The 27,064-nt window shown below is 43.5% G+C and overlaps 1 protein-coding gene across 1 annotated transcript in view; it reads right to left on the reverse strand.

The window, feature by feature from the left end:
• cdh2 (cadherin 2, type 1, N-cadherin (neuronal)) overlaps positions 1-25,204 on the reverse strand; it is a 65,665-nt gene extending 40,461 nt beyond the window's left edge. The window contains exons 1-2 of the mRNA XM_029647670.2: positions 24,981-25,204; positions 22,529-22,667 (exon numbers count right to left, since the gene is read on the reverse strand). Of these exons, the coding sequence (XP_029503530.1) occupies positions 22,529-22,667; positions 24,981-25,028 (187 nt within the window). The 5' untranslated portion in view covers positions 25,029-25,204. The remainder of the gene's footprint in view (positions 1-22,528; positions 22,668-24,980) is intronic.
• Between the last annotated feature and the right edge of the window lie 1,860 nt (positions 25,205-27,064).

Raw genomic sequence — 27,064 nt, forward strand, 5'->3', positions numbered from 1 at the left:
TGGCAAATAACCTGTAGTTTCCACCCAGCAGCATTACCATGTGAAGAAGCTGAAGAGGAGTCCTGATAAATACATACACCCACAGCTACACACAGCAGATACATCACAGTCAATAGAATAGAATAGCAGGGGATCCACTCAACAGCTAGCCTTCCCTCTATGCACTAGTAATGGTAGGGCCATTAACACTGTTCAAGGCCTAGCCATTTAAACATATATACTGCCTATCCATTTACATATTCAGTATCATAACATCCATCCAACAACCATTTGTGTGTGTGTGTGTGTGTGTGTGTGTGTACGAGTGAGTGAGTGTGAGTGTCTTGACACAGGCTAACATATCAGACAATGTGGGACTTTGTCTGTATCCCAAATGGCACCCTATGCCATATGGGACTCATCCATACATTAAGTCAGTATGGATTATAGTGGGTTTATGGAAGAGCAGCCAGACAATAAAGAAGCACTAGGCATGTGGATCATCAGGCATGTTGTTGTGACTAATGCAGTTTTGACCTTTTCATGTGTGAGTTCCAAATATCTCGAATGGTCACCCCCAGCATGAGTTTTCTAATGCGCATGATGTCAAAATGCACTCACTGGGCCTCCTGAGTGGTGCAGCGGTCTAAGGCACTGCATCCCAGTGCTTGAGGCGTCACTACAGACCCGGGTTCGGTCCCAGACTGTGTCACAACCGGACATGACCGGGAGTCATATCTTTAAAAACAAACATGGCGGCACGCACAAAACTACCCATCGTCAGATTAGTTCCGATTTTTAGAAAGTATTTTACTCAACTATTTCGATCAGTGGTGAGCTCACCCGTGATGTGATGAATTGTTAGTAGTAATTGCTATTAGCTAATTCATATTATAGTTTCTGCTCTCACTGCTCTCATTGAGGACAAAGTTGTAAAGACTGTGTTTGTGCAAAATGTTTCTGTAAAAATACAGTGTGGCCAGTTCAAGCACTGACTGCTGCGTCAATCGAAACTGAATGCTCTAAAAAAGCATTCTAATCTGTTACGCTCATCGTTTGAATGAGGAGACCAAGGTGCAGCGTGGTAGGCGAACATCTTACTTTTATTAAAATGAACACCGAAAACCAACAAAATACAAAACGAACGTAAAGTTCGGCAGGCTACACAGCAACTATACAAAATCAAGATCCCACCAACTAAGGTGGGAAAAAGACTGCCTAAGTATGATCCCCAACGATAGACAGCTGCCTCTGATTGGGAACCATACCAGGCCAAACAAAGAAATAGGAAAACTAGATTGCCCACCCTAGTCACACCCTGACCTAACCAAAATAGAGAATTAAAAGGATCTCTAAGGTCAGGGCGTGACATAATCACACCGGTTTGAGCTGCTGGGACCACTGTAGAATGATCACACCTGTGTGTTCATATGTGTCAAAGGGTTAACTAAACACATCAAGGATGTTTTTCTACATGGATCACTACTGTACTTAACTAAGATTAACTATGTTTTGACACGCAAGGGTATAGAGGGAGGCAGAGCACGCATACACAACCAGATACATCCACCATATCCCATAAACAACAATTATTTTTGCATAATGCTGCAAAACAGGAGCACATGAGACATGAGGAGATGATAGACAGGCTAGATAATACACAAAGAATATCTGCCATACCGTCATTGTAAATACGAATTTGTTAAATAAAGGTGAAATGGATCTAGGACTTTGTCTGTGGAGATGGTTGGAGAGTAGAAGACACTGACGATCCTACATTTCATAACCTGTAGTTTTCCTGTAAGATGTAATTATCACCTTCTGCACTCTGATAACACCCCACCCTACAGAGCACTGCACTCCTCTGCTTCACAAACACACGGACGCCCACACACATACACGTGTACACACTCACACACACAAGTACACGCACGCACACAATCTGCTCTGCTCCTCTCTGTTATGTGTGCCACAGGGAGGGTGTCTGAAAGCAGAGAGAGGAGACCCGGCCAGCCGGCTGGCTGACGTGTTGTTAGTGATGAACTCATCTCTGTTAATGAAGCTATTCACAGGTCCTCTATACAGCAGCACCGAGCTTCCGCGTCCCCAATGGCACCTACTTCTCTATATTGTACACTACTTTTGACTAGAGCCTATAGGGATCTGTTCAAAAGCCGTGCACTATATAGAGAATAGGGTGCAGTTTGGGATGCGGAGCTAAGCCTTTATCCTATTAACAGCCCAGGCCAAGGCCAAGGCATTCAGCCACATGCTAAGTAAAGCATGATAACTGGGTTTCATGCAGAGTTACCACACAAAGGCCATCTCAATGCATCTGAAGATAGCAAACTGACAATGATAAGGGATGCTGTGTGTGTATGTGTGTGTGTGTGTGTGTGTGTGTGTGTGCTTGCGTGTGTGTATGAGTATGTAGTGGACATTCACCAGCAGCAGCATATGGTAGCCTGTCTCTCTGTGTCTCATTATATAAAATGGCTGTGATTTATAACACCATAGTGTATTTTACTACGTCTAAGGTTATTTTATGAGTTAAGGTGGCCTGGTTTATGGGTGGTATGAGGTTGTTTTATGCTTCATGGTTAGGTATATGTTTCATACGGTGTTTGAGGTTGTTTTATGCTTCATGGTTAGGTATATGTTTCATACGGTGTTTGAGGTTGTTTTATGCTTCATGGTTAGGTATATGTTTCATACGGTGTTTGAGGATGTTTTATGCTTCATGGTTAGGTATATGTTTCATACAGTGTTTGAGGTTGTTTTATGCTTCATGGTTAGGTGTATATGTTTCATACGGTGTTTGAGGTTGTTTTATGCTTCATGGTTAGGTATATGTTTCATACGGTGTTTGAGGTTGTTTTATGCTTCATGGTTAGGTATATGTTTCATACGGTGTTTGAGGTTGTTTTATGCTTCATGGTTAGGTATATGTTTCATACGGTGTTTGAAGTTGTTTTATGCTTCATGGTTAGGTATATGTTTCATACAGTGTTTGAGGTTGTTTTATGCTACATGGTTAGGTATATGTTTCATACGGTGTTTGAGGTTGTTTTATGCTTCATGGTTAGGTGTATATGTTTCATACGGTGTTTGAGGTTGTTTTATGCTTCATGGTTAGGCCTATGTTTCATACGGTGATTGAGGTTGTTTTATGCTTCATGGTTAGGTATATGTTTCATACGGTGATTGAGGTTTTTTTATGCTTCATGGTTAGGTATATGTTTCATACGGTGTTTGAGGTTGTTTTATGCTTCATGGTTAGGCCTATGTTTCATACGGTGTTTGAGGTTGTTTTATGCTTCATGGTTAGGTATATGTTTCATACGGTGTTTGAGGTTGTTTTATGCTTCATGGTTAGGTATATGTTTCATACGGTGTTTGAGGTTGTTTTATGCTTCATGGTTAGGTGTATATGTTTCATACGGTGTTTGAGGTTGTTTTATGCTTCATGGTTAGGCCTATGTTTCATACGGTGATTGAGGTTGTTTTATGCTTCATGGTTAGGTATATGTTTCATACGGTGTTTGAGGTTGTTTTATGCTTCATGGTTAGGTATATGTTTCATACGGTGTTTGAGGTTGTTTTATGCTTCATGGTTAGGTATATGTTTCATACAGTGTTTGAAGTTGTTTTATGCTTCATGGTTAGGTATATGTTTCATACAGTGTTTGAGGTTGTTTTATGCTACATGGTTAGGTATATGTTTCATACGGTGTTTGAGGTTGTTTTATGCTTCATGGTTAGGTGTATATGTTTCATACGGTGTTTGAGGTTGTTTTATGCTTCATGGTTAGGTATATGTTTCATACGGTGTTTGAGGTTGTTTTATGCTTCATGGTTAGGTATATGTTTCATACGGTGTTTGAGGTTGTTTTATGCTTCATGGTTAGGTATATGTTTCATACAGTGTTTGAAGTTGTTTTATGCTTCATGGTTAGGTATATGTTTCATACAGTGTTTGAGGTTGTTTTATGCTACATGGTTAGGTATATGTTTCATACGGTGTTTGAGGTTGTTTTATGCTTCATGGTTAGGTGTATATGTTTCATACGGTGTTTGAGGTTGTTTTATGCTTCATGGTTAGGCCTATGTTTCATACGGTGATTGAGGTTGTTTTATGCTTCATGGTTAGGTATATGTTTCATACATTGATTGAGGTTGTTTTATGCTTCATGGTTAGGTATATGTTTCATACGGTGTTTGAGGTTGTTTTATGCTTCATGGTTAGGCCTATGTTTCATACGGTGTTTGAGGTTGTTTTATGCTTCATGGTTAGGTATATGTTTCATACGGTGATTGAGGTTGTTTTATGCTTCATGGTTAGGTATATGTTTCATACGGTGTTTGAGGTTGTTTTATGCTTCATGGTTAGGTATATGTTTCATACAGTGTTTGAGGTTGTTTTATGCTTCATGGTTAGGTATATGTTTCATACGGTGTTTGAGGTTGTTTTATGCTTCATGGTTAGGTGTATATGTTTCATACGGTGTTTGAGGTTGTTTTATGCTTCATGGTTAGGTATATGTTTCATACGGTGTTTGAGGATGTTTTATGCTTCATGGTTAGGCCTATGTTTCATACGGTGTTTGAGGTTGTTTTATGCTTCATGGTTAGGTATATGTTTCATACGGTGTTTGAGGTTGTTTTATGCTTCATGGTTAGGTATATGTTTCATACGGTGTTTGAGGATGTTTTATGCTTCATGGTTAGGTATATGTTTCATACGGTGTTTAGGTTGGCCTATGTTTCATACGGTGTTTGAGGGTTGTTTTATGCTTCATGGTTAGGTATATGTTTCATACGGTGTTTGAGGTTGTTTTATGCTTCATGGTTAGGTATATGTTTCATACGGTGTTTGAGGATGTTTTATGCTTCATGGTTAGGTATATGTTTCATACGGTGTTTGAGGTTGTTTTATGCTTCATGGTTAGGTATATGTTTCATACGGTGTTTGAGGATGTTTTATGCTTCATGGTTAGGCCTATGTTTCATACGGTGTTTGAGGTTGTTTTATGCTTCATGGTTAGGTATATGTTTCATACGGTGTTTGAGGTTGTTTTATGCTTCATGGTTAGGTATATGTTTCATACGGTGTTTGAGGTTGTTTTATGCTTCATGGTTAGGTATATGTTTCATACGGTGTTTGAGGTTGTTTTATGCTTCATGGTTAGGCCTATGTTTCATACGGTGTTTGAGGTTGTTTTATGCTTCATGATTAGGCCTATGTTTCATACGGTGATTGAGGTTGTTTTATGCTTCATGGTTAGGTATATGTTTCATACGGTGTTTGAGGTTGTTTTATGCTTCATGGTTAGGTATATGTTTCGGTGTTTGAGGTTGTTTTATGCTTCATGGTGTTTGAGGTTGTTTTTATGCTTCATGGTTAGGTATATGTTTCATACGGTGTTTGAGGTTGTTTTATGCTTCATGGTTAGGTATATGTTTCATACGGTGTTTGAGGTTGTTTTATGCTTCATGGTTAGGTATATGTTTCATACGGTGTTTGAGGTTGTTTTATGCTTCATGGTTAGGTATATGTTTCATACGGTGTTTGAGGTTGTTTTATGCTTCATGGTTAGGTATATGTTTCATACGGTGTTTGAGGTTGTTTTATGCTTCATGGTTAGGTATATGTTTCATACGGTGTTTGAGGTTGTTTTATGCTTCATGGTTAGGTATATGTTTCATACGGTGTTTGAGGATGTTTTATGCTTCATGGTTAGGCCTATGTTTCATACGGTGTTTGAGGTTGTTTTATGCTTCATGGTTAGGTATATGTTTCATACGGTGTTTGAGGTTGTTTTATGCTTCATGGTTAGGTATATGTTTCATACGGTGTTTGAGGTTGTTTTATGCTTCATGGTTAGGTATATGTTTCATACGGTGTTTGAGGTTGTTTTATGCTTCATGGTTAGGTATATGTTTCATACGGTGTTTGAGGTTGTTTTATGCTTCATGGTTAGGTATATGTTTCATACGGTGTTTGAGGCTTTGTTTTATGTTTCATACGGTGTTTCAGGTTGTTTTATGTTAGGTATATGTTTCAGGTTGTTTTACATGGTTAGGTATATGTGTTTGAGGTTGTTTTATGCTTCATGGTTAGGTATATGGTTGTTTCATACGGTGTTTGAGGTTGTTTTATGCTTCATGGTTAGGTATATGTTTCATACGGTGTTTGAGGTTGTTTTATGCTTCATGGTTAGGTATATGTTTCATACGGTGTTTGAGGTTGTTTTATGCTTCATGGTTAGGTATATGTTTCATACGGTGTTTGAGGACGGTGTTTGTTTTATGCTTCATGGTTAGGTATATGTTTCATACGGTGTTTGAGGTGTTTTATGCTTCATGGTTTTATGTTTCATACGGTGTTTGAGGTTGTTTTATGCTTCATGGTTAGGCCTATGTTTCATACGGTGTTTGAGGTTGTTTTATGCTTCATGGTTAGGTATATGTTTCATACGGTGTTTGAGGTTGTTTTATGCTTCATGGTTGGTTACGGTGTTTATATGTTTCATACGGTGTTTGAGGTTGTTTTATGCTTCATGGTTAGGTATATGTTTCATACGGTGTTTGAGGTTGTTTTATGCTTCATGGTTAGGTATATGTTTCATACGGTGTTTGAGGTTGTTTTATGCTTCATGGTTAGGTATATGTTTCATACGGTGTTTGAGGTTGTTTTATGCTTCATGGTTAGGTATATGTTTCATACGGTGTTTGAGGTTGTTTTATGCTTCATGGTTAGGTATATGTTTCATACGGTGTTTGAGGTTGTTTTATGCTTCATGGTTAGGTATATGTTTCATACGGTGTTTGAGGTTGTTTTATGCTTCATGGTTAGGTATATGTTTCATACGGTGTTTGAGGTTGTTTTATGCTTCATGGTTAGGTATATGTTTCATACGGTGTTTGAGGATGTTTTATGCTTCATGGTTAGGTATATGTTTCATACGGTGTTTGAGGTTGTTTTATGCTTCATGGTTAGGTATATGTTTCATACGGTGTTTGAGGTTGGATGTTTTATGCGGTGTTTCATGTTTGGTTAGGTATATGTTTCATACGGTGTTTGAGGTTGTTTTATGCTTCATGGTTAGGTATATGTTTCATACGGTGTTTGAGGTTGTTTTATGCTTCATGGTTAGGTATATGTTTCATACGGTGTTTGAGGATGTTTTATGCTTCATGGTTAGGTATATGTTTCATACGGTGTTTGAGGTTGTTTTATGCTTCATGGTTAGGTATATGTTTCATACGGTGTTTGAGGTTGTTTTATGCTTCATGGTTAGGTATATGTTTCATACAGTGTTTGAAGTTGTTTTATGCTTCATGGTTAGGTATATGTTTCATACGGTGTTTGAGGATGTTTTATGCTTCATGGTTAGGTATATGTTTCATACGGTGTTTGAGGTTGTTTTATGCTTCATGGTTAGGTGTATATGTTTCATACGGTGTTTGAGGATGTTTTATGCTTCATGGTTAGGTATATGTTTCATACGGTGTTTGAGGATGTTTTATGCTTCATGGTTAGGTATATGTTTCATACGGTGTTTGAGGTTGTTTTATGCTTCATGGTTAGGTATATGTTTCATACGGTGTTTGAGGATGTTTTATGCTTCATGGTTAGGCCTATGTTTCATACGGTGTTTGAGGTTGTTTTATGCTTCATGGTTAGGTATATGTTTCATACGGTGTTTGAGGATGTTTTATGCTTCATGGTTAGGTATATGTTTCATACGGTGTTTGAGGTTGTTTTATGCTTCATGGTTAGGTATATGTTTCATACGGTGTTTGAGGTTGTTTTATGCTTCATGGTTAGGTATATGTTTCATACGGTGTTTGAGGTTGTTTTATGCTTCATGGTTAGGTATATGTTTCATACGGTGTTTGAGGTTGTTTTATGCTTCATGGTTAGGTATATGTTTCATACGGTGTTTGAGGTTGTTTTATGCTTCATGGTTAGGTATATGTTTCATACGGTGTTTGAGGTTGTTTTATGCTTCATGGTTAGGTATATGTTTCATACGGTGTTTGAGGTTGTTTTATGCTTCATGGTTAGGCCTATGTTTCATATGGTGATTGAGGTTGTTTTATGCTTCATGGTTAGGTATATGTTTCATATGGTGATTGAGGTTGTTTTATGCTTCATGGTTAGGTATATGTTTCATACGGTGTTTGAGGTTGTTTTATGCTTCATGATTAGGTATATGTTTCATATGGTGATTGAGGTTGTTTTATGCTTCATGGTTAGGTATATGTTTCATACGGTGTTTGAGGTTGTTTTATGCTTCATGGTTAGGTATATGTTTCATACGGTGTTTGAGGTTGTTTTATGCTTCATGGTTAGGTATATGTTTCATATGGTGATTGAGGTTGTTTTATGCTTCATGGTTAGGTATATGTTTCATACGGTGTTTGAGGTTGTTTTATGCTTCATGGTTAGGTATATGTTTCATATGGTGATTGAGGTTGTTTTATGCTTCATGGTTAGGTATATGTTTCATACGGTGTTTGAGGTTGTTTTATGCTTCATGATTAGGTATATGTTTCATATGGTGATTGAGGTTGTTTTATGCTTCATGGTTAGGTATATGTTTCATACGGTGTTTGAGGTTGTTTTATGCTTCATGGTTAGGTATATGTTTCATACGGTGTTTGAGGTTGTTTTATGCTTCATGGTTAGGTATATGTTTCATACGGTGTTTGAGGTTGTTTTATGCTTCATGATTAGGCCTATGTTTCATACGGTGATTGAGGTTGTTTTATGCTTCATGATTAGGCCTATGTTTCATATGGTGATTGAGGTTGTTTTATGCTTCATGGTTAGGTATATGTTTCATACGGTGATTGAGGTTGTTTTATGCTTCATGGTTAGGTATATGTTTCATACGGTGTTTGAGGTTGTTTTATGCTTCATGATTAGGCCTATGTTTCATACGGTGTTTGAGGTTGTTTTATGCTTCATGATTAGGCCTATGTTTCATACGGTGTTTGAGGTTGTTTTATGCTTCATGATTAGGCCTATGTTTCATTGGGCTCCCGAGTGGCGCAGCGATAAAGGCACTGCATCTCAGAGCTAGAGGTGTCACTACAGACCCTGGTTCGATCCTGTGCTGTATCACAACCTGCTGTGATCAGGAGTCCCCCATAGGGCGGCACACAATTGTTTGGGTTAGGGGAGGGGTAGGCCGTCATTGTTAAAATAAGAATTTGTTCTTAACTGACTTGCCTAGTTAAATACAGGTAAAAAAAATCCACGTTTGAGGTTGTTTTATGCATCATGGTTAGGCCTGTTTCATATAGTGTTTTATGTTGTTTTATGGCCTGGTAAAGGTATGTCATGTCCCTGGCTAGTGGGTAATTCTAAACAGAGCATGTTGGGGAGGGGTAGGGGGATAGGGGGTAGGGGTTTTGAGGGCTAATTCTAAACAGAGAAGGTTGGGAAAGGGGTAAACAGTATAGGTCGGAAAGAGGTTAGGGACTTGACGAAGGGGGTAGGACTTTTGAGGGGTCATTCCAAACAGAGCAGTTTGGATAGTGGGACAGGGGTTAAGGGGCTTTGGGAGGGGGTAGTGGTAGGGGTTAGGGGTTTGAGTGGTAGGGGGGAGGGGTAATTTGGCGGATCTAAACACCAGTCCAGCTGTCAAGCTTGGGGAGCAGACCAAACAGATCAAACATACACAGACAGGAGACATACAGACAGAGCTAATCCTTATAGGACAGCTGTCATGGTACAGACCTCCCCCTGATACTGGCACGGACACACACACAACAACACACAAAGAGACACACACAAACACACAAACATTCCTGACCCTGAAAACGACAATAAGTTATGCCAGATGGGTGGTATAACCTACACACAGACTCAAAAGCATACACACACACACAGAAAGTGGTTTGTCATGCTGATGGGTTGGATTATCACTGACATGGATATAGGTTGTCTAAAAGGTGCCCCCCTAACCGGGTACTCTTACCCTAACCCTAACCTTAACCCAAAAACCTAACCTTAACCCCAACCCTAGCTCCTAACCCTAAAACTAACCCTAGCTCCTAACCCTAATTCTAACCTTAACCCTAAACCCCCTAGAAATAACATTTGACCTTGTGGTGACCAGTTGGTAACATTTACTATTCCTCACAAGAATAGTTAAACACGTCCCCACACACACACGTCCCCACACACACACGTCCCCACACACACACACACACACACACACACACACACACACACACTATAGCCTCCAGCAGCCAAAAACAGCAGGATGAGAGTAGAGAGGGGTAATGTCATGAACAGAGAGGAGTAATGTCATGAACAGAGAGGGTAATGTCATGAACAGAGAGGGGTAATGTCATGAACAGAGAGGGGTAATGTGATGAACAGAGAGGGGTAATGTGATGAACAGAGAGGGGTAATGTGATGAACAGAGAGGGGTAATGGCATGAACAGAGAGGGGTAATGGCATGAACAGAGAGGGGTAATGGCATGAACAGAGAGGGGTAATGTCATGAACAGAGAGGTGTAATGTGATGAATAGAGAGGGGTAATGTGATGAACAGAGAGGGGTAATGTCATGAACAGAGAGGGGTAATGTCATTACAGATCCCTGTGCTGTACTTTCAATGCCACCCACCCCTGAACCCAACACAGAGTCTGTCAGTGACTGTGCTTGTCTGAGGGCCTAGAGAGGCTGTCACTACAGATTAAACCAGAAACTCTCTGTGCCTCTAACAATATCATCTCTCCCTATCTCCTACCCCTGCCATCTCACACTCCCTCCCTCTCCCATTCTTCTCTCCATTCCCTCTCTCTGACAATCTTAACTCAATCGGATTTGCGTGTGCCTGCATTAATTAGCAGGAGAGTCTAGTGAGCGTGTGTGTGTGTGTGTGTGTGTGTGTGGGTGTTGGACCAGTGGGAGCAGTGATGAGGTCGTGACATGGTTGTGTGTGTACATGTTTATGTGTGTGTGCGTGTGTATATGTGTATGAATGTGTGTGTGATGATGATGATGTGGATGGAGGTCTAATAGACCTTGACAGGCCTAAACGCCACTGACATGCCCAACTGATTACATTTCCTCTCCATTAACTTAAGATACAGCCTGCCTCCCGAATGGCACCCTATTCCTTATTTATTGCATTACTTTTGACTAAAAAGTAGTGCATTATATATGGAATAGGGTGCCATTTGGGATGCAGGCACACCAGGATTTCTGTTATGAAAATGTGGCGCTGGACATTTGACTAGCTGCATTTTAATTTACCGGACATTTGCTAAAATTACCGTGCCCTGAGGCCTATGCATTGGGTGCGTAACCTAATTAGGGCATACACCTACGGTGCACAGAAGGAAATAAATCACATTTCGATTATGGTAATCAATTTGAACAGAACATGCAAGTCGAGGATGCAATGACGTGTGTTGTTCTTACCGTGCACTTTGAAGATGTTAGAATAAATGTCCACATTTACTTTTCCTCACAAACAAGATGAGTAACAAACAGCTAAATCACTAGCTTATGCATTGGCGGCTCCTGAGTTTCAAGTTTGGGGAAGCTAATTTTCACCATAAAAAGGCACCTTAGGGCCTCCTGGGTGGCGATGTGGTCTAAGGCACTGCATCGCAGTGCTAGCTGTGCCACAAGAGACTCTGTGTTCAAGCCCAGGCGTACTGTTGTTTGCTAAATTAAGTTGAGGATTGTATAGCTCAAAGACAGATTTGAGACTTGTCATTGTCTTCTCTTTACAGCAATAGCTATTTGCTTTCCAAACTATGTTTTCCTGCTATTTAATTTAGAAATATTGCGATATTCCTGGCTGGGCCTCTTTTCACTGACAGTAACAGCTCAAGCTCATATAATCCCCCATAGTAAAAAAGTATACCTATTCTATTCAAATCAAATCAAATTTTATTTGTCACATACACATGTTTAGCAGATGTTAGTGCGAGTGTAGAGAAATGCTTGTGCTTCTAGTTCCGACAATGCAGTAATAACCAACAAGTAATCTAGCTAACAATTCCAAAACTACTACCTTATAGACACAAGTGTAAGGGGATAAAGAATATGTACATAAAGATATATGAATGAGTGATGGTACAGAGCGGCATAGGCAAGATACAGTAGATGGTATTGAGTGCAGTATATACATATGAGATGAGTCTGTAAACAAAGTGGCATAGTTAAAGTGGCTAGTGATACATGTATTACATAAGGATGCAGTAGATGATATAGAGTACAGTATATACGTATACATATGATATGAATAATGTAGGGTATGTAAACATTATATTAGGTAGCATTGTTTAAAGTGGCTAGTGATATATTTTACATCATTTCCCATCAATTCCCATTATTAAAGTGGCTGGAGTTGAGTCAGTGTGTTGGCAGCAGCCACTCAATGTTAGTGGTAGCTGTTTAACAGTCCGATGGCCTTGAGATAGAAGCTGTTTTTCAGTCTCTCGGTCCCAGCTTTGATGCACCTGTACTGACCTCGCCTTCTGGATGATAGCGGGGTGAACAGGCAGTGGCTCGGGTGGTTGTTGTCCTTGATGATCTTTATGGCCTTCCTGTGACATCGGGTGGTGTAGGTGTCCTGGAGGGCAGGTAGTTTGCCCCCGGTGATGCGTTGTGCAGACCTCACTACCCTCTGGAGAGCCTTACGGTTGTGGGCGGAGCAGTTGCCGTACCAGGCGGTGATACAGCCCGACAGGATGCTCTCGATTGTGCATCTGTAGAAGTTTGTGAGTGCTTTTGGTGACAAGCCAAATTTCTTCAGCCTCCTAAGCATCTTCACGATGCTGTCTGTGTGGGTGGACCAATTCAGTTTGTCTGTGATGTGTACGCCGAGGAACTTAAAACTTACTACCCTCTCCACTACTGTTCCATCGATGTGGATAGGGGGGTGTTCCCTCTGCTGTTTCCTGAAGTCCACAATCATCTCCTTAGTTTTGTTGACGTTGAGTGTGAGGTTATTTTCCTGACACCACACTCCGAGGGCCCTCACCTCCTCCCTGTAGGCCGTCTCGTCGTTGTTGGTAATCAAGCCTACCACTGTTGTGTCGTCCGCAAACTTGATGATTGAGTTGGAGGCGAGCGTGGCCACGCAGTCGTGGGTGAACAGGGAGTACAGGAGAGGGCTCAGAACGCACCCTTGTGGGGCCCCAGTGTTGAGGATCAGTGGGGTGGAGATGTTGTTGCCTACCCTCACCACCTGGGGCGGCCCGTCAGGAAGTCCAGTACCCAGTTGCACAGGGCGGGGTCGAGACCCAGGGTCTCGAGCTTGATGACGAGCTTGGAGGGCACTATGGTGTTAAATGCCGAGCTGTAGTCGATGAACAGCATTCTCACATAGGCATTCCTCTTGTCCAGATGGGTTAGGGCAGTGTGCAGTGTGGTTGAGATTGCATCGTCTGTGGACCTATTTGGGCGGTAAGCAAAATGGAGTGGGTCTAGGGTGTCAGGTAGGGTGGAGTTGATATGGTCCTTGACTAGTCTCTCAAAGCACTTCATGATGACGGAAGTGAGTGCTACGGGGCGGTAGTCGTTTAGCTCAGTTACCTTAGCTTTCTTGGGAACAGGAACAATGGTGGCCCTCTTGAAGCATGTGGGAACAACAGACTGGGATAGGGATTGATTGAATATGTCCGTAAACACACCAGCCAGCTGGTCTGCGCATGCCCTGAGGGCGTGGCTGGGGACTCCGTCTGGGCCTGCAGCCTTGCGAGGGTTGACACGTTTAAATGTTTTCCTCACGTCGGCTGCAGTGAAGGAGAGTCCGCCTGTTTTAGTTGCGGGCCGTGTCAGTGGCACTGTATTGTTCTCAAAGCGGGCAAAAAAGTTATTTAGTCTGCCTGGGAGCAAGACATCCTGGTCTGTGACGGGGCTGTTTTTCTTTTTGTAATCCGTGATTGACTGTAGACCCTGCCACATACCTCTTGTGTCTGAGCCGTTGAATTGAGATTCTACTTTGTCTCTATACTGACGCTTAGCTTGTTTGATAGCCTTGCGGAAGGAATAGTTACACTGTTTGTATTCGGTCATGTTACCAGTCACCTTGCCCTGATTAAAAGCAGTGGTTCGCGCTTTCAGTTTCACGCGATTGCTGCCATCAATCAACGGTTTCTGGTTTGGGAATGTTTTAATCGTTGCTATGGGAACGACATCTTCAATGCACGTTCTAATGAACTCGCACACCGAATTCGTCAATGTTGTTGTCTGACGCAATACGGAACATATCCCAGTCCACGTGATGGAAGCAGTCTTGGAGTGTGGAATCAGAATTGTTCAGCTTGTTGAGAAAGAAATACGATAGATCCCAAATACAACCACTAGGCCTAGGCTACATTAAAATAAAGTTCAAAAGCAAAGAGTCTGATGCAACAGATCAGAACGTTTAGCTTAAAATGTTGAGAAACTATTATTTCTTCACATTATAAGTGCAGCAATGTGCACAAGACAGCAGCTGCACTCAATCATAATATAGTGGCATATCCATTTGTATCTGTCAATCCACTACACTCGCAGTTTTCATCTGTTGAAAGTACTACAATATATCTGCATATTAACATGTTGTTAATGGTAGGAACTAAGAAGCAAAGTAGAGGAAAGGAGAGGGATTAACGCACATCCACATTATTCACATGAGCTGAAGACTTTGAGAGCAGCGAGCGCACATTCCCTTTTCTTTTTCCAACTCTCCCTACTTCTCTCTCAAACACACACACACACACACACACTTCAGAGGGTCCATCACACACATTATGAGTTCAAATAATGATTAGGATAGATAAATGAATAGTGTAAACATGTGGACAGTCAGACAGACAGGCAGCAGCCACGCACCCACACAACAATAACTGCACTGGACGGCTGAGGGAAGGCTTTCAAAATGCTCAAATCAACTGATGATTAACGCACACCAGTGCAAAGGCACACACTCGACACACAAACAGACAAATAGGGAGGTAGAGAGGAAAGGAAGGAAAAACAGGAAGAGAGATAAAATAGAGGAGTAAAAAAGAAGTACACACACAAACAGAGGCATGCAGGGTAATCCTCACTCCCCCTCACTGGCAATCCTTACATATTTGTAGAGGTCTGCATGGCACGGCCTGGTGTTTCTCCTTCAGTCAAACACACAGACATATAATCAGAACCAGACCCAGTCAGAAGGCTAAACCCTTTCTACACACACACACACACACACACACACACACACACACACACACACACACACACACACACACACACACACACACACACACACACACACACACACAAACTCTGAACTGTATCTGGCTCTGCTCTGTGATAGCTCTGCGGTCACTAACCGTCTCCTGCACTCACATCACCTCTCACTGACCGTGAAAAGACCACTGTGACCTTCCTGTTACTCCAGCGCAGTCCAACTGCTGTGATCATACCTCAAAACAGAAACCGCCCAGAGCAGAGAGAGAGAGCATGAAACAGTCTCAGAGGAAAACATAGAGAAAGTATGGAGGGATGTAGAAGGAGAGAGAGGGGTGCTTTATGTTAACGGCTGCTGTCTACTATTAAGCAGTCTCAAAGGAAAAACATAGAAAGTGGAGAGAAAGTATGGAGAGATGAAGTAGAAAACAGGGGGGTGTTTTAGGTCTACTAATCAGACATGTGGAGTGATTGTGTTTGACAGAAGTCCCTCCTCTTTTAGGTAGTTCCCCTGAAGACCTGCACTAGCGCTTCCTTCTACCCACGCCAACATGTGTCACACACTCCCATACTGTACCCCAGATACATTAAACAGAGAGGGGGTGGAGGGAGGTAAGAGAGAAACAAAGAGTGGGAATGGAGACAGAGAGAGAGAGAGAGAGAGAGCGAGAGAGAGCGAGAGAGAGAGAGAGAGGGGGGGGCGAGAGAGAGAGGGGGGGAGCGAGAGAGAGAGTGGGGGAGCGAGAGAGAGAGGGAGCGAGAGAGAGCGAGAGGGAGAGCGAGATCTAAGCAAATCATGAGAAAACAAAAAGATAATTACTTGACACATTGGAAATAGACAGTACACAGTGGCAGAATACCTGACCACTGTGACTGACCAAAACTTAAGGAATGATATGACTATGTACAGATTCAGTAAGCATAGCCTTGCTATTGCCGTAGGCAGACCTGGCACTCAAGAGAAGACAGACTATGTGCACACTGCCCACAAAATGAGGTGGAAACTGAACTGCACTTCCTAACCTCCTGCCAAATGTATGACCATATTAGAGACACACATTTCCCTCAGATTACACAGACCCACAAAACAAATCTAATTTTGATAAACTCCCATATCTATTGTGGGAATACCAGTCTGCAATCACAGCAGCAAGATGTTTCCACAAGAAAAGGGCAACCAGCGAAGAACAAACACCATTGAAAATACAACCTATATTTATGTTTATTTATTTTACCTTTTGTACTTTAACTATTTGCACATCATTACAATGCCGTATATAGACATAATATGACATTTCAAATGTCTTTATTATTTTGGAACTTTTGTGAGTGTAATGTTTACTGTTCATTTTTTACTGTTCGTTTAACTTTTGTTTATTATCTATTTCACTTGCTTTGGCAATGTAAACACATGTTTCCCATGCAAATAAAGCCCTTAATTTGAATTGAAATGAGAGAGAGAGAAACAGAGAAATAGGAAGATTGGAGAGGAAGAGAGAAAGACGAAGATTAGAGAGGAAGAGAGAGAGAATGAAAGAGATAGAGCTCTCTGTCTCCAGTTCCCAAAATATGCAGCAGACAGAGACAGTGATGTATGGGGCAGACAGAGACAGTGATGTATGGGGTTGGGTGTAACTGGGACAGTCCCCCACACAGAGAAAAGAGAGAGAGCAGAGAGAATAAACAGAGAACAGAGAGGAGGGAGATAGTGTGGTCAGGCATGAATAAAATCTGTCTTCTGCTCCCAAGAGTTAGTGCAGTTGTGTGTGGAATTTCCATGTGTGAATGAATGGAAATTATACCATTGCACAACACACTGACTAGTGACCACTATATGACCGTAATACAACCCCTCACTCTATTTCTCTCTCTCTCTCCCCCTCCCTCCCTCTGTCTGTCTGTCTGTCTGTCTGTCTGTCTGTCTGTCTGTCTGTCTGTCTGTCTGTCTGTCTGTCTGTCTGTCTGTCTGTCTGTCTGTCTGTCTGTCTGTCTGTCTGTCTGTCTGTCCATCACCAGGAAGGATGAGCAGGGTTTGAGTCAACCAGCCTTCACTCCACTCCCCTAGTCTCTGTCAGCAGGGTGGTCAGGTGAATCATTGACCATAAATACACAGACACAGGGACAGTCATGACCACACATCAAACAGTCAGTTCCACAATATCTAAAAAAAACAGCCCCAAAACTCCCATGTCTATTTCTAAAGATTGCTGACGTCAACTTCCCCATACAGTGTGGTGAATCAGAAAAAGTCTGCATTGACCGGAGAGTGACCACTGGCTGACCACCATGTCCAAACAAACAAGCTGAGCCAACAGGCGAGCCAATCGCCCATAACCTAGACAGACAGCTCAATCAGCCAATCAGCTAATGCTTAGGTCAGGGTGAGAATAAGAGTACAGTCTATGAGGCAGCGGTGATCATCATGGTTCAGCAAAATAGAGATATAACCTATTCACCAGCCAGGAATGCCAGATCACCACAAGAAACAACAACCACAGAGAAGAACAGGAAAACATGGATACAAAGACCTTAGGATGTGGCCCATATGTGGAGCGTCTATGAACTTTCCCCCACCCTATCCCTGATGCACATCCCTCTCCTTACATCTTTTTAGTCTCTCCATCTCCTAATCCCTCTATTTCTCCCTCACCTAAACTCTACAGCATCCTAGCCCCTCTCTCCTCCCCTAAACCCTTTCATTGCTCCACCCCTCATCCTAGCCCCTCTCCTCTCCTCCCCTAAACCCTTTCATTGCTCCACCCTTCATCCTAGCCCCTCTCTCCTCCCCTTAACCATTTCATTGCTCCACCCCTCATCCTAGCCCCTCTCCTCTCCTCCCCTTAACCCTTTCATTGCTCCACCCCTCATCCTAGCCCCTCTCCTCTCCTCCCCTAAACCCTTTCATTGCTCCACCCCTCATCCTAGCCCCTCTCCTCTCCTCCCTAAACCCTTTCATTGCTCCACCCCTCATCCTAGCCCCTCTCCTCTCCTCCCCTAAACCCTTTCATTGCTCACCCCTCATCCTAGCCCCTCTCCTCTCCTCCCCTAAACCCTTTCATTGCGCCACCCCTCATCATAGCCCGTTCTTCTCCTCCCTAAACCCTTTCATTGCTCCACCCCTCATCCTAGCCTCTCTCTCCTCCCTAAACCCTTTCATTGCTCCGCCCCTCATCCTAGCCCCTCTCCTCTCCTCCCTAAACCCTTTCATTGCTCCACCCCTCATCCTAGCCCCTCTCCTCTCCTCTCCTCCCTAAACCCTTTCATTGCTCCGCCCCTCATCCTAGCCCCTCTCCTCCCTAAACCCTTTCATTGCTCCACCCCTCATCCTAGCCCCTCTCCTCTCCTCCCCTAAACCCTTTCATTGCTCCGCCCCTCATCCTAGCCCCTCTCCTCTCCTCTCCTCCCCTAAACCCTTTCATTGCTCCGCCCCTCATCCTAGCCCCTCTCCTCTCCTCTCCTCCTCCCTAAACCCTTTCATTGCTCCGCCCCTCATCCTAGCCCCTCTCCTCTCCTCCTCCCCTAAACCCTTTCATTGCTCCGCCCCTCATCCTAGCCCCTCTCCTCCTCCCCTAAACCCTTTCATTGCTCCCTCAAACCCTTTCATTGCTCCGCCCCTCATCCTAGCCCCTCTCCTCTCCTCCCTAAACCCTTTCATTGCTCCGCCCCTCATCCTAGCCCCTCCCCTCTCCTCCCCTAAACCCTTTCATTGCTCCGCCCCTCATCCTAGCCCCTCTCCTCTCCTCCCCTAAACCCTTTCATTGCTCCGCCCCTCATCCTAGCCCCTCTCCTCCCCTCTCCTCCCCTAAACCCTTTCATTGCTCCACCCCTCATCCTAGCCCCTCTCCTCTCCTCTCCGCCCCTCATCCTAGCCCCTCTCCTCTCCTCTCCGCCCCTCATCCTAGCCCCTCTCCTCTCCTCCCCTAAACCCTTTCATTGCTCCGCCCCTCATCCTAGCCCCTCTCCTCTCCTCCCCTAAACCCTTTCATTGCTCCGCCCCTCATCCTAGCCCCTCCCTAAACCCTTTCATTGCTCCGCCCCCTCCTAGCCCCTCTCCTCTCCTCCCCTAAACCCTTTCATTGCTCCGCCCCTCATCCTAGCCCCTCTCCTCTCCTCCCTAAACCCTTTCATTGCTCCGCCCCTCATTGCTCCCTCCCCTCATCCTAGCCCCTCATCCTAGCCCCTCTCCTCTCCCTAAACCCTTTCATTGCTCCGCCCCTCATCCTAGCCCCTCCCTCCCCTCTCCTCTAAACCCTTTCATTGCCCCTCATCCTAGCCCCTCTCCTCCTCTCCCTAAACCCTTTCATTGCTCCGCCCCTCATCCTAGCCCCTCTCCTCTCCTCTCCTCCCCTAAACCCTTTCATTGCTGCCCCTCATCCTAGCCCCTCTCCTCTCCTCCCTAAAGCCCCTCTCCTCCTCCTCCTCCCCTAAACCCTTTCATTGCTCCGCCCCTCATCCTAGCCCCTCCCCTCTCCTCTCCTCTCCTCCCCTAAACCCTTTCATTTTCCGCCCCTCATCCTAGCCCCTCCTCTCCTCCCCTAAACCCTTTAGCCCCTCATCTCCTCTCCTCCCCTAAACCCTTTCATTGCTCCGCCCCTCATCCTAGCCCCTCTCCTCCCCTCTCCTCCCTAAACCCTTTCATTCTCCGCCTCCAAGCCCCTCATCCTAGCCCCTAAACCCTCTCCTCTCCGCCCCTCATCCTAGCCCCTCCCCTCTCCTCTCTCCTAAACCCCCTCATCCTAGCCCCTCTCCTCTCCTCCCCTAAACCCTTTCATTGCTCCGCCCCTCATCCTAGCCCCTCCCCTCTCCTCCCCTAAACCCTTTCATTGCTCCGCCCCTCATCCTAGCCCCTCTCCTCTCCTCCCTAAACCCTTTCATTGCCCCTCATCCTAGCCCCTCCCCTCTCTCCTCCCTAAACCCTTTCATTGCTCCGCCCCTCATCCTAGCCCCCCCCCTCCCTCTCTAGCCCCCCTCTCCCTAAACCCTGCTCCGCCCCTCATCCTAGCCCCTCCCCTCCCTCCCCTAAACCCCTAGCTCCGCCCCTCATCCTAGCCCCCCTCCTCTCCTCCCCCTAAACCCTTTCATTGCCCCTCATCCTAGCCCCTCCCCCTCATCCCTAAACCCCTCCGCCCCTCATCCTCCTCCCCCTAAACCCTTTCATTGCTCCGCCCCTCATCCTAGCCCCTCTCTCTCCTCCCTAAACCCTTTCATTGCTCCGCCCCTCATCCTAGCCCCTCTCCTCTCCTCTCCTCCCCTAAACCCTTTCATTGCTCCGCCCCTCATCCTAGCCCCTCCCCTCTCCTCCCCTAAACCCTTTCATTGCTCCGCCCCTCATCCTAGCCCCTCCCCTCTCCTCCCCTAAACCCTTTCATCCCCACTCCTTATGATTTAAATTATGTCTCCTCTCCATCCCGTCATTAATAATTGACTATCTTCCTCCTGCTCCAATTAAATAATTAACTAAGCCTCCAGCTGTCTGTACCCCAGGGCAGTCTGTCTGTGACCCTCTATCTATCTGTTGGTCTCTGTCACTCCCTCTGTGTGTGTGTGAGTGAAATTTATTCCCATATTTTGGACTGGTGTGTGTGTGTGTGTGTGTGTGTGTGTGTGTGTGTGTGTGTGTGTGTGTGTGTGTGTGGATACGGTTTCAAAGCTACCGGTAAGTTACCGAAACATTCAGTCATTTTAGCAATTAACTGAAAATATTTGGCAATATATCATAACTTTGGTAATTTAAACTTGAATAACTTGTTGAAAATGTATTCATATATAGTATTCCTTTTTTATATCTGTGTCCGTATTGTCCATGAGTTTCTAGTAGACAGACCATGGTTAAAGAGAAAATAGCGTAGTTAATGACAAAAGCATAAAATCATCAATGGAATGATTTAACTCAACTCTCCCAACTACTGACTTTTCTTCACAACTGCCACCAGATCCACGTCAAAACATTGACAACAAATACATATTGACATAGTCAAATAAATAAACACCAATGTTATTCACTAAGTTGGCGGTTTATATTTAGGATAATATTTTACAGCTTTTTCATTCTATTTTTTATTTTTATAATTGTATTGAATTATTTCATATATTTGACATGTGATAAGGCCACACAGAGGGCCAGGGATAATTACAGACACCTGTGATAATTTGAAGTACCTAAAAGGGTCACTAGATGTCTTGTGAAAGATTACATAAAATCCATGAAAGATAATAAAATTCTTGCAGTTTACTGGTAAGTTTGAAGTGATATACCCTCCCTTTGCAACCCTATGTGTACAACACCTAATGGCTAATGTCCTGATACAAAGAACAGAGGAAGTGAATCAGCAGGACAATCAAAAGATCCTTACATCGTAACACACACACATATACACACAAACACACATGCACACACACAAATCCACACACACTCACTCACTAAATCCAGTCAGACTGTGGTATGTCATGCTCTGGTGTGAAATTCTTATTGGAGAGATGGGGAAGGGGGATGCTCTCTCTCTCCCTCACTCAGACCCCCTCTGTCTCTCAATTCAATTTCAATTTAAGGGCTTTATTGGCATGGGAAACATGTTTACATTGCCAAAGCACGTGAAATAGATAATAAACAAAAGTGAACTAAAAATATATATTTTTGACTCTCTCTCTCCCTCTCTAGCTCCCTATCCCTCCCTCCCTCCCTACTCCTCCCCCACTCTTTGTGTTTACCATAGCTTCCTGTTAGATCACTACCTTGCAAGAGTTTGACAGCTTCACAGGAGCCAATGAAATGTAAATAAAACAAAAAGTCAACAGACTAGAGACTAGAAAAGGACATCTAGCACAATAAACTGTGAATTAACCATCCTGAACACACAGACTCACAGCTAGGTCTGCCTCGGTATGCATCTGGCACTATCAACCGCACAGTTTAGTAACACTCATTCACACACGCGCACCCCGAGTGGATCACAGACAGAGGTCATTGATCAGAGGATGGATATAGGCTGGCCAGATCAATCTCATTGATCACACACTGTTTCATCAGCATGTGGAGTGTGTGTGTGGGGAAACACCCACTGTCAGTGTTTGCGTGTGTGGGTCAATGAGTGTGTGTGGGGAAACACCCACTGTGTGTGAGACGAGGTAGACGGTTTCAGCCCCTCCCCCACTCTGCCCCCAACCCCCACTCTGTCTCCCTGACACTCACATAATCTTCCCCCTCCCTCAGTGTTCACAAGGAAAAACTCCTCCATACTGTTGTGCAGACTCTACCCACTGACTGAGTGTGTGTGTGCATTCGACGTGTGTATCTGTGTGTGCTTATGTGCTCACACAGACAGGTGTTTGTGTGTGTGACGTACCGGTGAGGAGTGCTTGTCCCTCTCTCAGCTCCTTGTCCACGGCAATACTGTACTCCTCCTGGGAGAACCCTTGTGTGCACGGCAACGACCTCTGCGTCCGTGGCAACGACCCCACGGCCCCTCCGCCATGCACAGCAACCTGGAAAACAGAGAATTAGAACAGAAGGGTGTGATCTACAATAATCAATATAATCCTAGAGGGGTTACACATACTTTCAAATGTACGCACTCACTTCAATATAAACTGCTTTGGAAAAAGTGTCTGCTGAGTAGATTATATTGATAGAGGTAACAACAATGTAATAACCACTAAGAAATATCATGACAGGCAAGAGAAGAGACATTAACCAGCTCCAAATGCAATATAATATAGACTGCAAAAAAGAGACATATTCTAAATGTAATATAACAACATATAGGACTATATCTGTGTCAAATAAGAGCAACAATGATGGCACATTAGGAGGGGCCCTGCTCAGTGGCAGCGACAGAAGGCCACCTCTATATGCTCCCCTCCCTGCCCCCTACCTGATTTCCCCCCCCCCCCCACAGAGCAGCACAATGGCATATGTCACTCAGGCAGGTGATTAGAGTAATAAGGGTAAGGGTTAGCGGGTAGCATGATTAGCCTGTCGACATCCCAAATGGCACCCTATTCCTTATAGCGCTCTACTTTTGACCAGGGTGCCAATTGGGATCCAGACCCTGCTACTACAGAACTTCAGAAAGTAAACACACCCTCAACCTTCACCCTCGTGGTGATCACAGATCTGACATGGCTATATACAGGTGAAAGCTATGTATTAGAACCTATTGCTTTCACCTATAATATGCTTTTCAGTTCAGTCATTAGTTCAGGGGAGATATGAAGGAATAGGGTATTTCAGCAGTATTAAGGCATCGGTGAGGAGACGGAGACGAGACTTCGAATCAATTCTAGTCTGCAAAGTCTCTGCAATCACTCTATTCATTTGCTTCTCAGTTGTTTATCTTACTTTCCAAACATAAAACGTCTCTAGACATGTTTCAAATACCTATACTGTGGTAAATGAATACATGAACACAAGGAATATGCGAAACCAAATGGGTTGGGTAGCCTATAAACATGCTTTGAGGGGATGGGGTAGCTTTCGAGACAAACCCGGTGAATAAATATGAGTTACAATCCCACAATGTTTACTGGCACTGACATAACCGCGAGCTGAAATATAGTAAACTGTAGCCTACTCGATAGGCATTATAAATTTGTTCAGTTAATGTACTCCTCATTTAACAACGAGATAGGCATGAGCAATCTGTCCAGCGTCCTCATTTCACAACGTGTTAGCGAAGCGCACACTAATTCAACATTCAACAACATCCACCCTGATCGGGTGATTGACCAAGGCTTTGTTGTCGGCATGGGACTGACCCTAACCCGTGATTTTGGGGTTCACTCTAGGTCATCTCTGTAATTTTGATATAGGTTAGCAAATGAGGTTATGGTGTAGCCAACGGACTAAAAAACAATAAGATAACCATGTGCGTGTGTGTGTACCGTGCATGTGTTTTCAACCATTAGCATCTCTAAAAAAACATTCATCTGATCTGATTTGTGTTGCGGCAACGGGCGATTGTCCCGCGGCTACATTAATGTCCGTAAATTGTTACAGTTGTTGGTGACCCGTAACCTAAACATCCGATTCAGTTAATGGGTTCAACTTCAGCCTGGTGACGCGTCTACAAAAGTATACAAAAGTTCCAAATAGCCATAATAGCATTCCATATAGTAGCCTATAGATTCTGGATTATGGGAGAATACGGGGCAGACAAATGTGTCCCTCTGGGCAAAAACTGGTTGAATCAACGTCGTTTATACGTCATTTCAACAACAAAAATTAAATGCGATGATGTTGAACGTAGAAAGCTGATTGGATTTGCAAAAAGTCATCAATGTAAGGGAATAGCGTATTTTTTTCACCCAACTTTAAACCTAAATCCAATGGCATGGTGACATTTTTTTGTTGATTTCACGTTGAATATTCACGTTAGTTGACAACCCAACCAAATGTAAATCAAAATTAGACGCCGAACTATGACCTCTGCACAGTGGGGTAGCTCGATTATGAAATTCGGTAAATGCCTACCATCATCAGAGAGCAGTTCAAACTTCAAGTGTAGGCTACTATAACAAATAGGCTACCCTATCACTGCAAGCTCGAGGGCTAGACCACTTTTGTTATCACAAGCACAGATACATTTGAGCATAACGAAATCCTCAAATAGGCAACGTTTGAGCGAGATTCTAATGCATATTCAAAAATCAATATAAGCCAACGACCAAATATCGAGGCAATGTAGAGGGAAATAAATGCAGTCTATCCCCGCAGACAGAGTCAAAGAGAGCCAACTCATCAGACCACGTCCCACCACCACACACACCACTCCGACTACCAACACAGCGGTTTCCTACCTGCACAGCTGCCAGTAGCATCAATAGAGCGCCCGCAGTAAGAAACATGATACAAATTCCTTTTTCGAATGCGTTGTGAAAAGTCCCTCTTTCTTCGCGGTCCAATTTGAGAATGCCCACTAGGAAACGGGCGACAGCGGCATGTAGAAGGCAGCCTCTTAGCTCTCTATTCTCTGTCCCTGCTCTGTTCTGTGGTATGCTGCTGATCGAAGCGCACTCTTGACTGGTACTGAGGCTGAATGACTGACTACCAGTCGGGGCGACCAACAACACGGGCCTCAGTGTCTCCACCTAGCGGACAAGATCAAATATGGAAGGAATCAGACAAAAGGGCATTTCTTTCGCACGTTTTCTTCTCTCCTCTCCCGTTAGAGAATGACAGACCACGCCCCTCCTGTATAACACAATTTGAGTCCTCATCGTTATCCCTACTAGTGTTGTCACAATACCATAACTTTGACTTTGATACCGATACCATATTTACTATCACAATATTTGATACCATCACGATACTCAATAGCACCATACTAAATAGCAAATAAATGGTATATTAGCCAGTGACAGAATGGCACTTGATCCAGAGAGATTAATGCAGCTACTACTCTGTTCAATCAAATCCCCCATCCCCCCATTGGTGTGTACACATATTTTGCATATGTTATCACAGGTGCAGAAAAATGCTTATATTTCTAGCTCCAACAGTCCAGTAATAACAATACAAAACATGTTCAATAGGAGTGACTTATTGAGCTTGACAAACAATCTGTTTCCCTTCAATTTGAGACTTATTTCATTTTACTGATCAACAACATTTGCATAGAAATACCATATTTGATATAAGGTCTGTTTCGTGTAGGCTTATCCTGGCCTGACATTTTGATGGACATGTCATTCTCTCTCGAGCAAGGTGAGTTTTACCAATATATTAGCCTCAATTTAGTCAAATTCAAAATGCTAATTAGTAACAGAGTAGACATCAGCAAGACTACAAATTCCTGCAAGAAGCTCCTGCACGTCATCTCTAGTCGACACTCCCAGCTGCTTTTCACAACCCGAGTGGGGGACTTTGTCCAATTCATTCATTTTTTCCGTCCCCTTTCTCTGTCTTAGCTAGTCACTGACTACACTTTAGTTATCTAGTTAAGCAGAGCAGTAGATACAAAATAATAATTGGTTTTTACTTAGCCTAGATAATTGTTTATACAGTATGTCAACGTTGGTGTCTATTTAAAAAATAGTAAAAATAATAAAAAATTATTTAACCAGGTAGGCTAGTTGAGAACAAGTTCTCATTTGCAACTGTGACCTGGTCAAGATAAAGCACAGCAGTTCAACACATACAACAACACAGAGTTACACATGGAATAAACAAAACATACTGTCAATAATACAGTAGAAAAAAGAAAAATCTATATACAGTGAGTGCAAATGAGGTAAGATACAGGAGGAGGTAAGGCAATAAATAGGCCATGGTGGCGAAGTAATTATAATTTAGCAATTAAACACTGGAATGGTAGATGTGCAGAAGATGAATGTGCAAGTAGAGATACTGGGGTGCAAAGGAGCAAGATAAATAAATAAATACAGTATGGGGATGAGGGTAGTTGGATGGGCTGTTTACAGATGGGCTATGTACAGGTGAAGTGCTCTGTGAGCTGCTCTGACAGCTGGTGCTTAAAGTTAGTGAGGGAGATATAGGTCTCCAGCTTCAGTGATTTTTGCAGTTCGTTCCAGTCATTGGCAGCAGAGAACTGGAAGCAAAGGCGGCCAAAGTGGGTGTTGGCTTTGGGGGTGAACAGTGAGAAATACCTGCTGGAGCGTGTGCTACAGGAGGGTGCTGCTATGGTGACCAGTGAGCTGAGATAAGGCATGGCTTTACCTAGCAGAGACTTGTAGATGACCTGGAGCCAGTGGGTTTGGCAACGAGTATGAAGCGAGGGCCAGCCAACGAGAGCGTACAGGTCGCAGTGGTGGGTAGTGTATGGGGCTTTGGTGATAAAACGGATGGCACTGTGATAGACTGCATCCAATTTATTGAGTAGGGTATTGGAAGCTATTTTGTAAATGACATCGCCGAAGTCGAG

The sequence above is a fragment of the Oncorhynchus nerka genome, linkage group LG24 (genome assembly GCF_034236695.1).
Source record: "Oncorhynchus nerka isolate Pitt River linkage group LG24, Oner_Uvic_2.0, whole genome shotgun sequence".
Classification (NCBI taxonomy): domain Eukaryota; kingdom Metazoa; phylum Chordata; class Actinopteri; order Salmoniformes; family Salmonidae; genus Oncorhynchus; species Oncorhynchus nerka.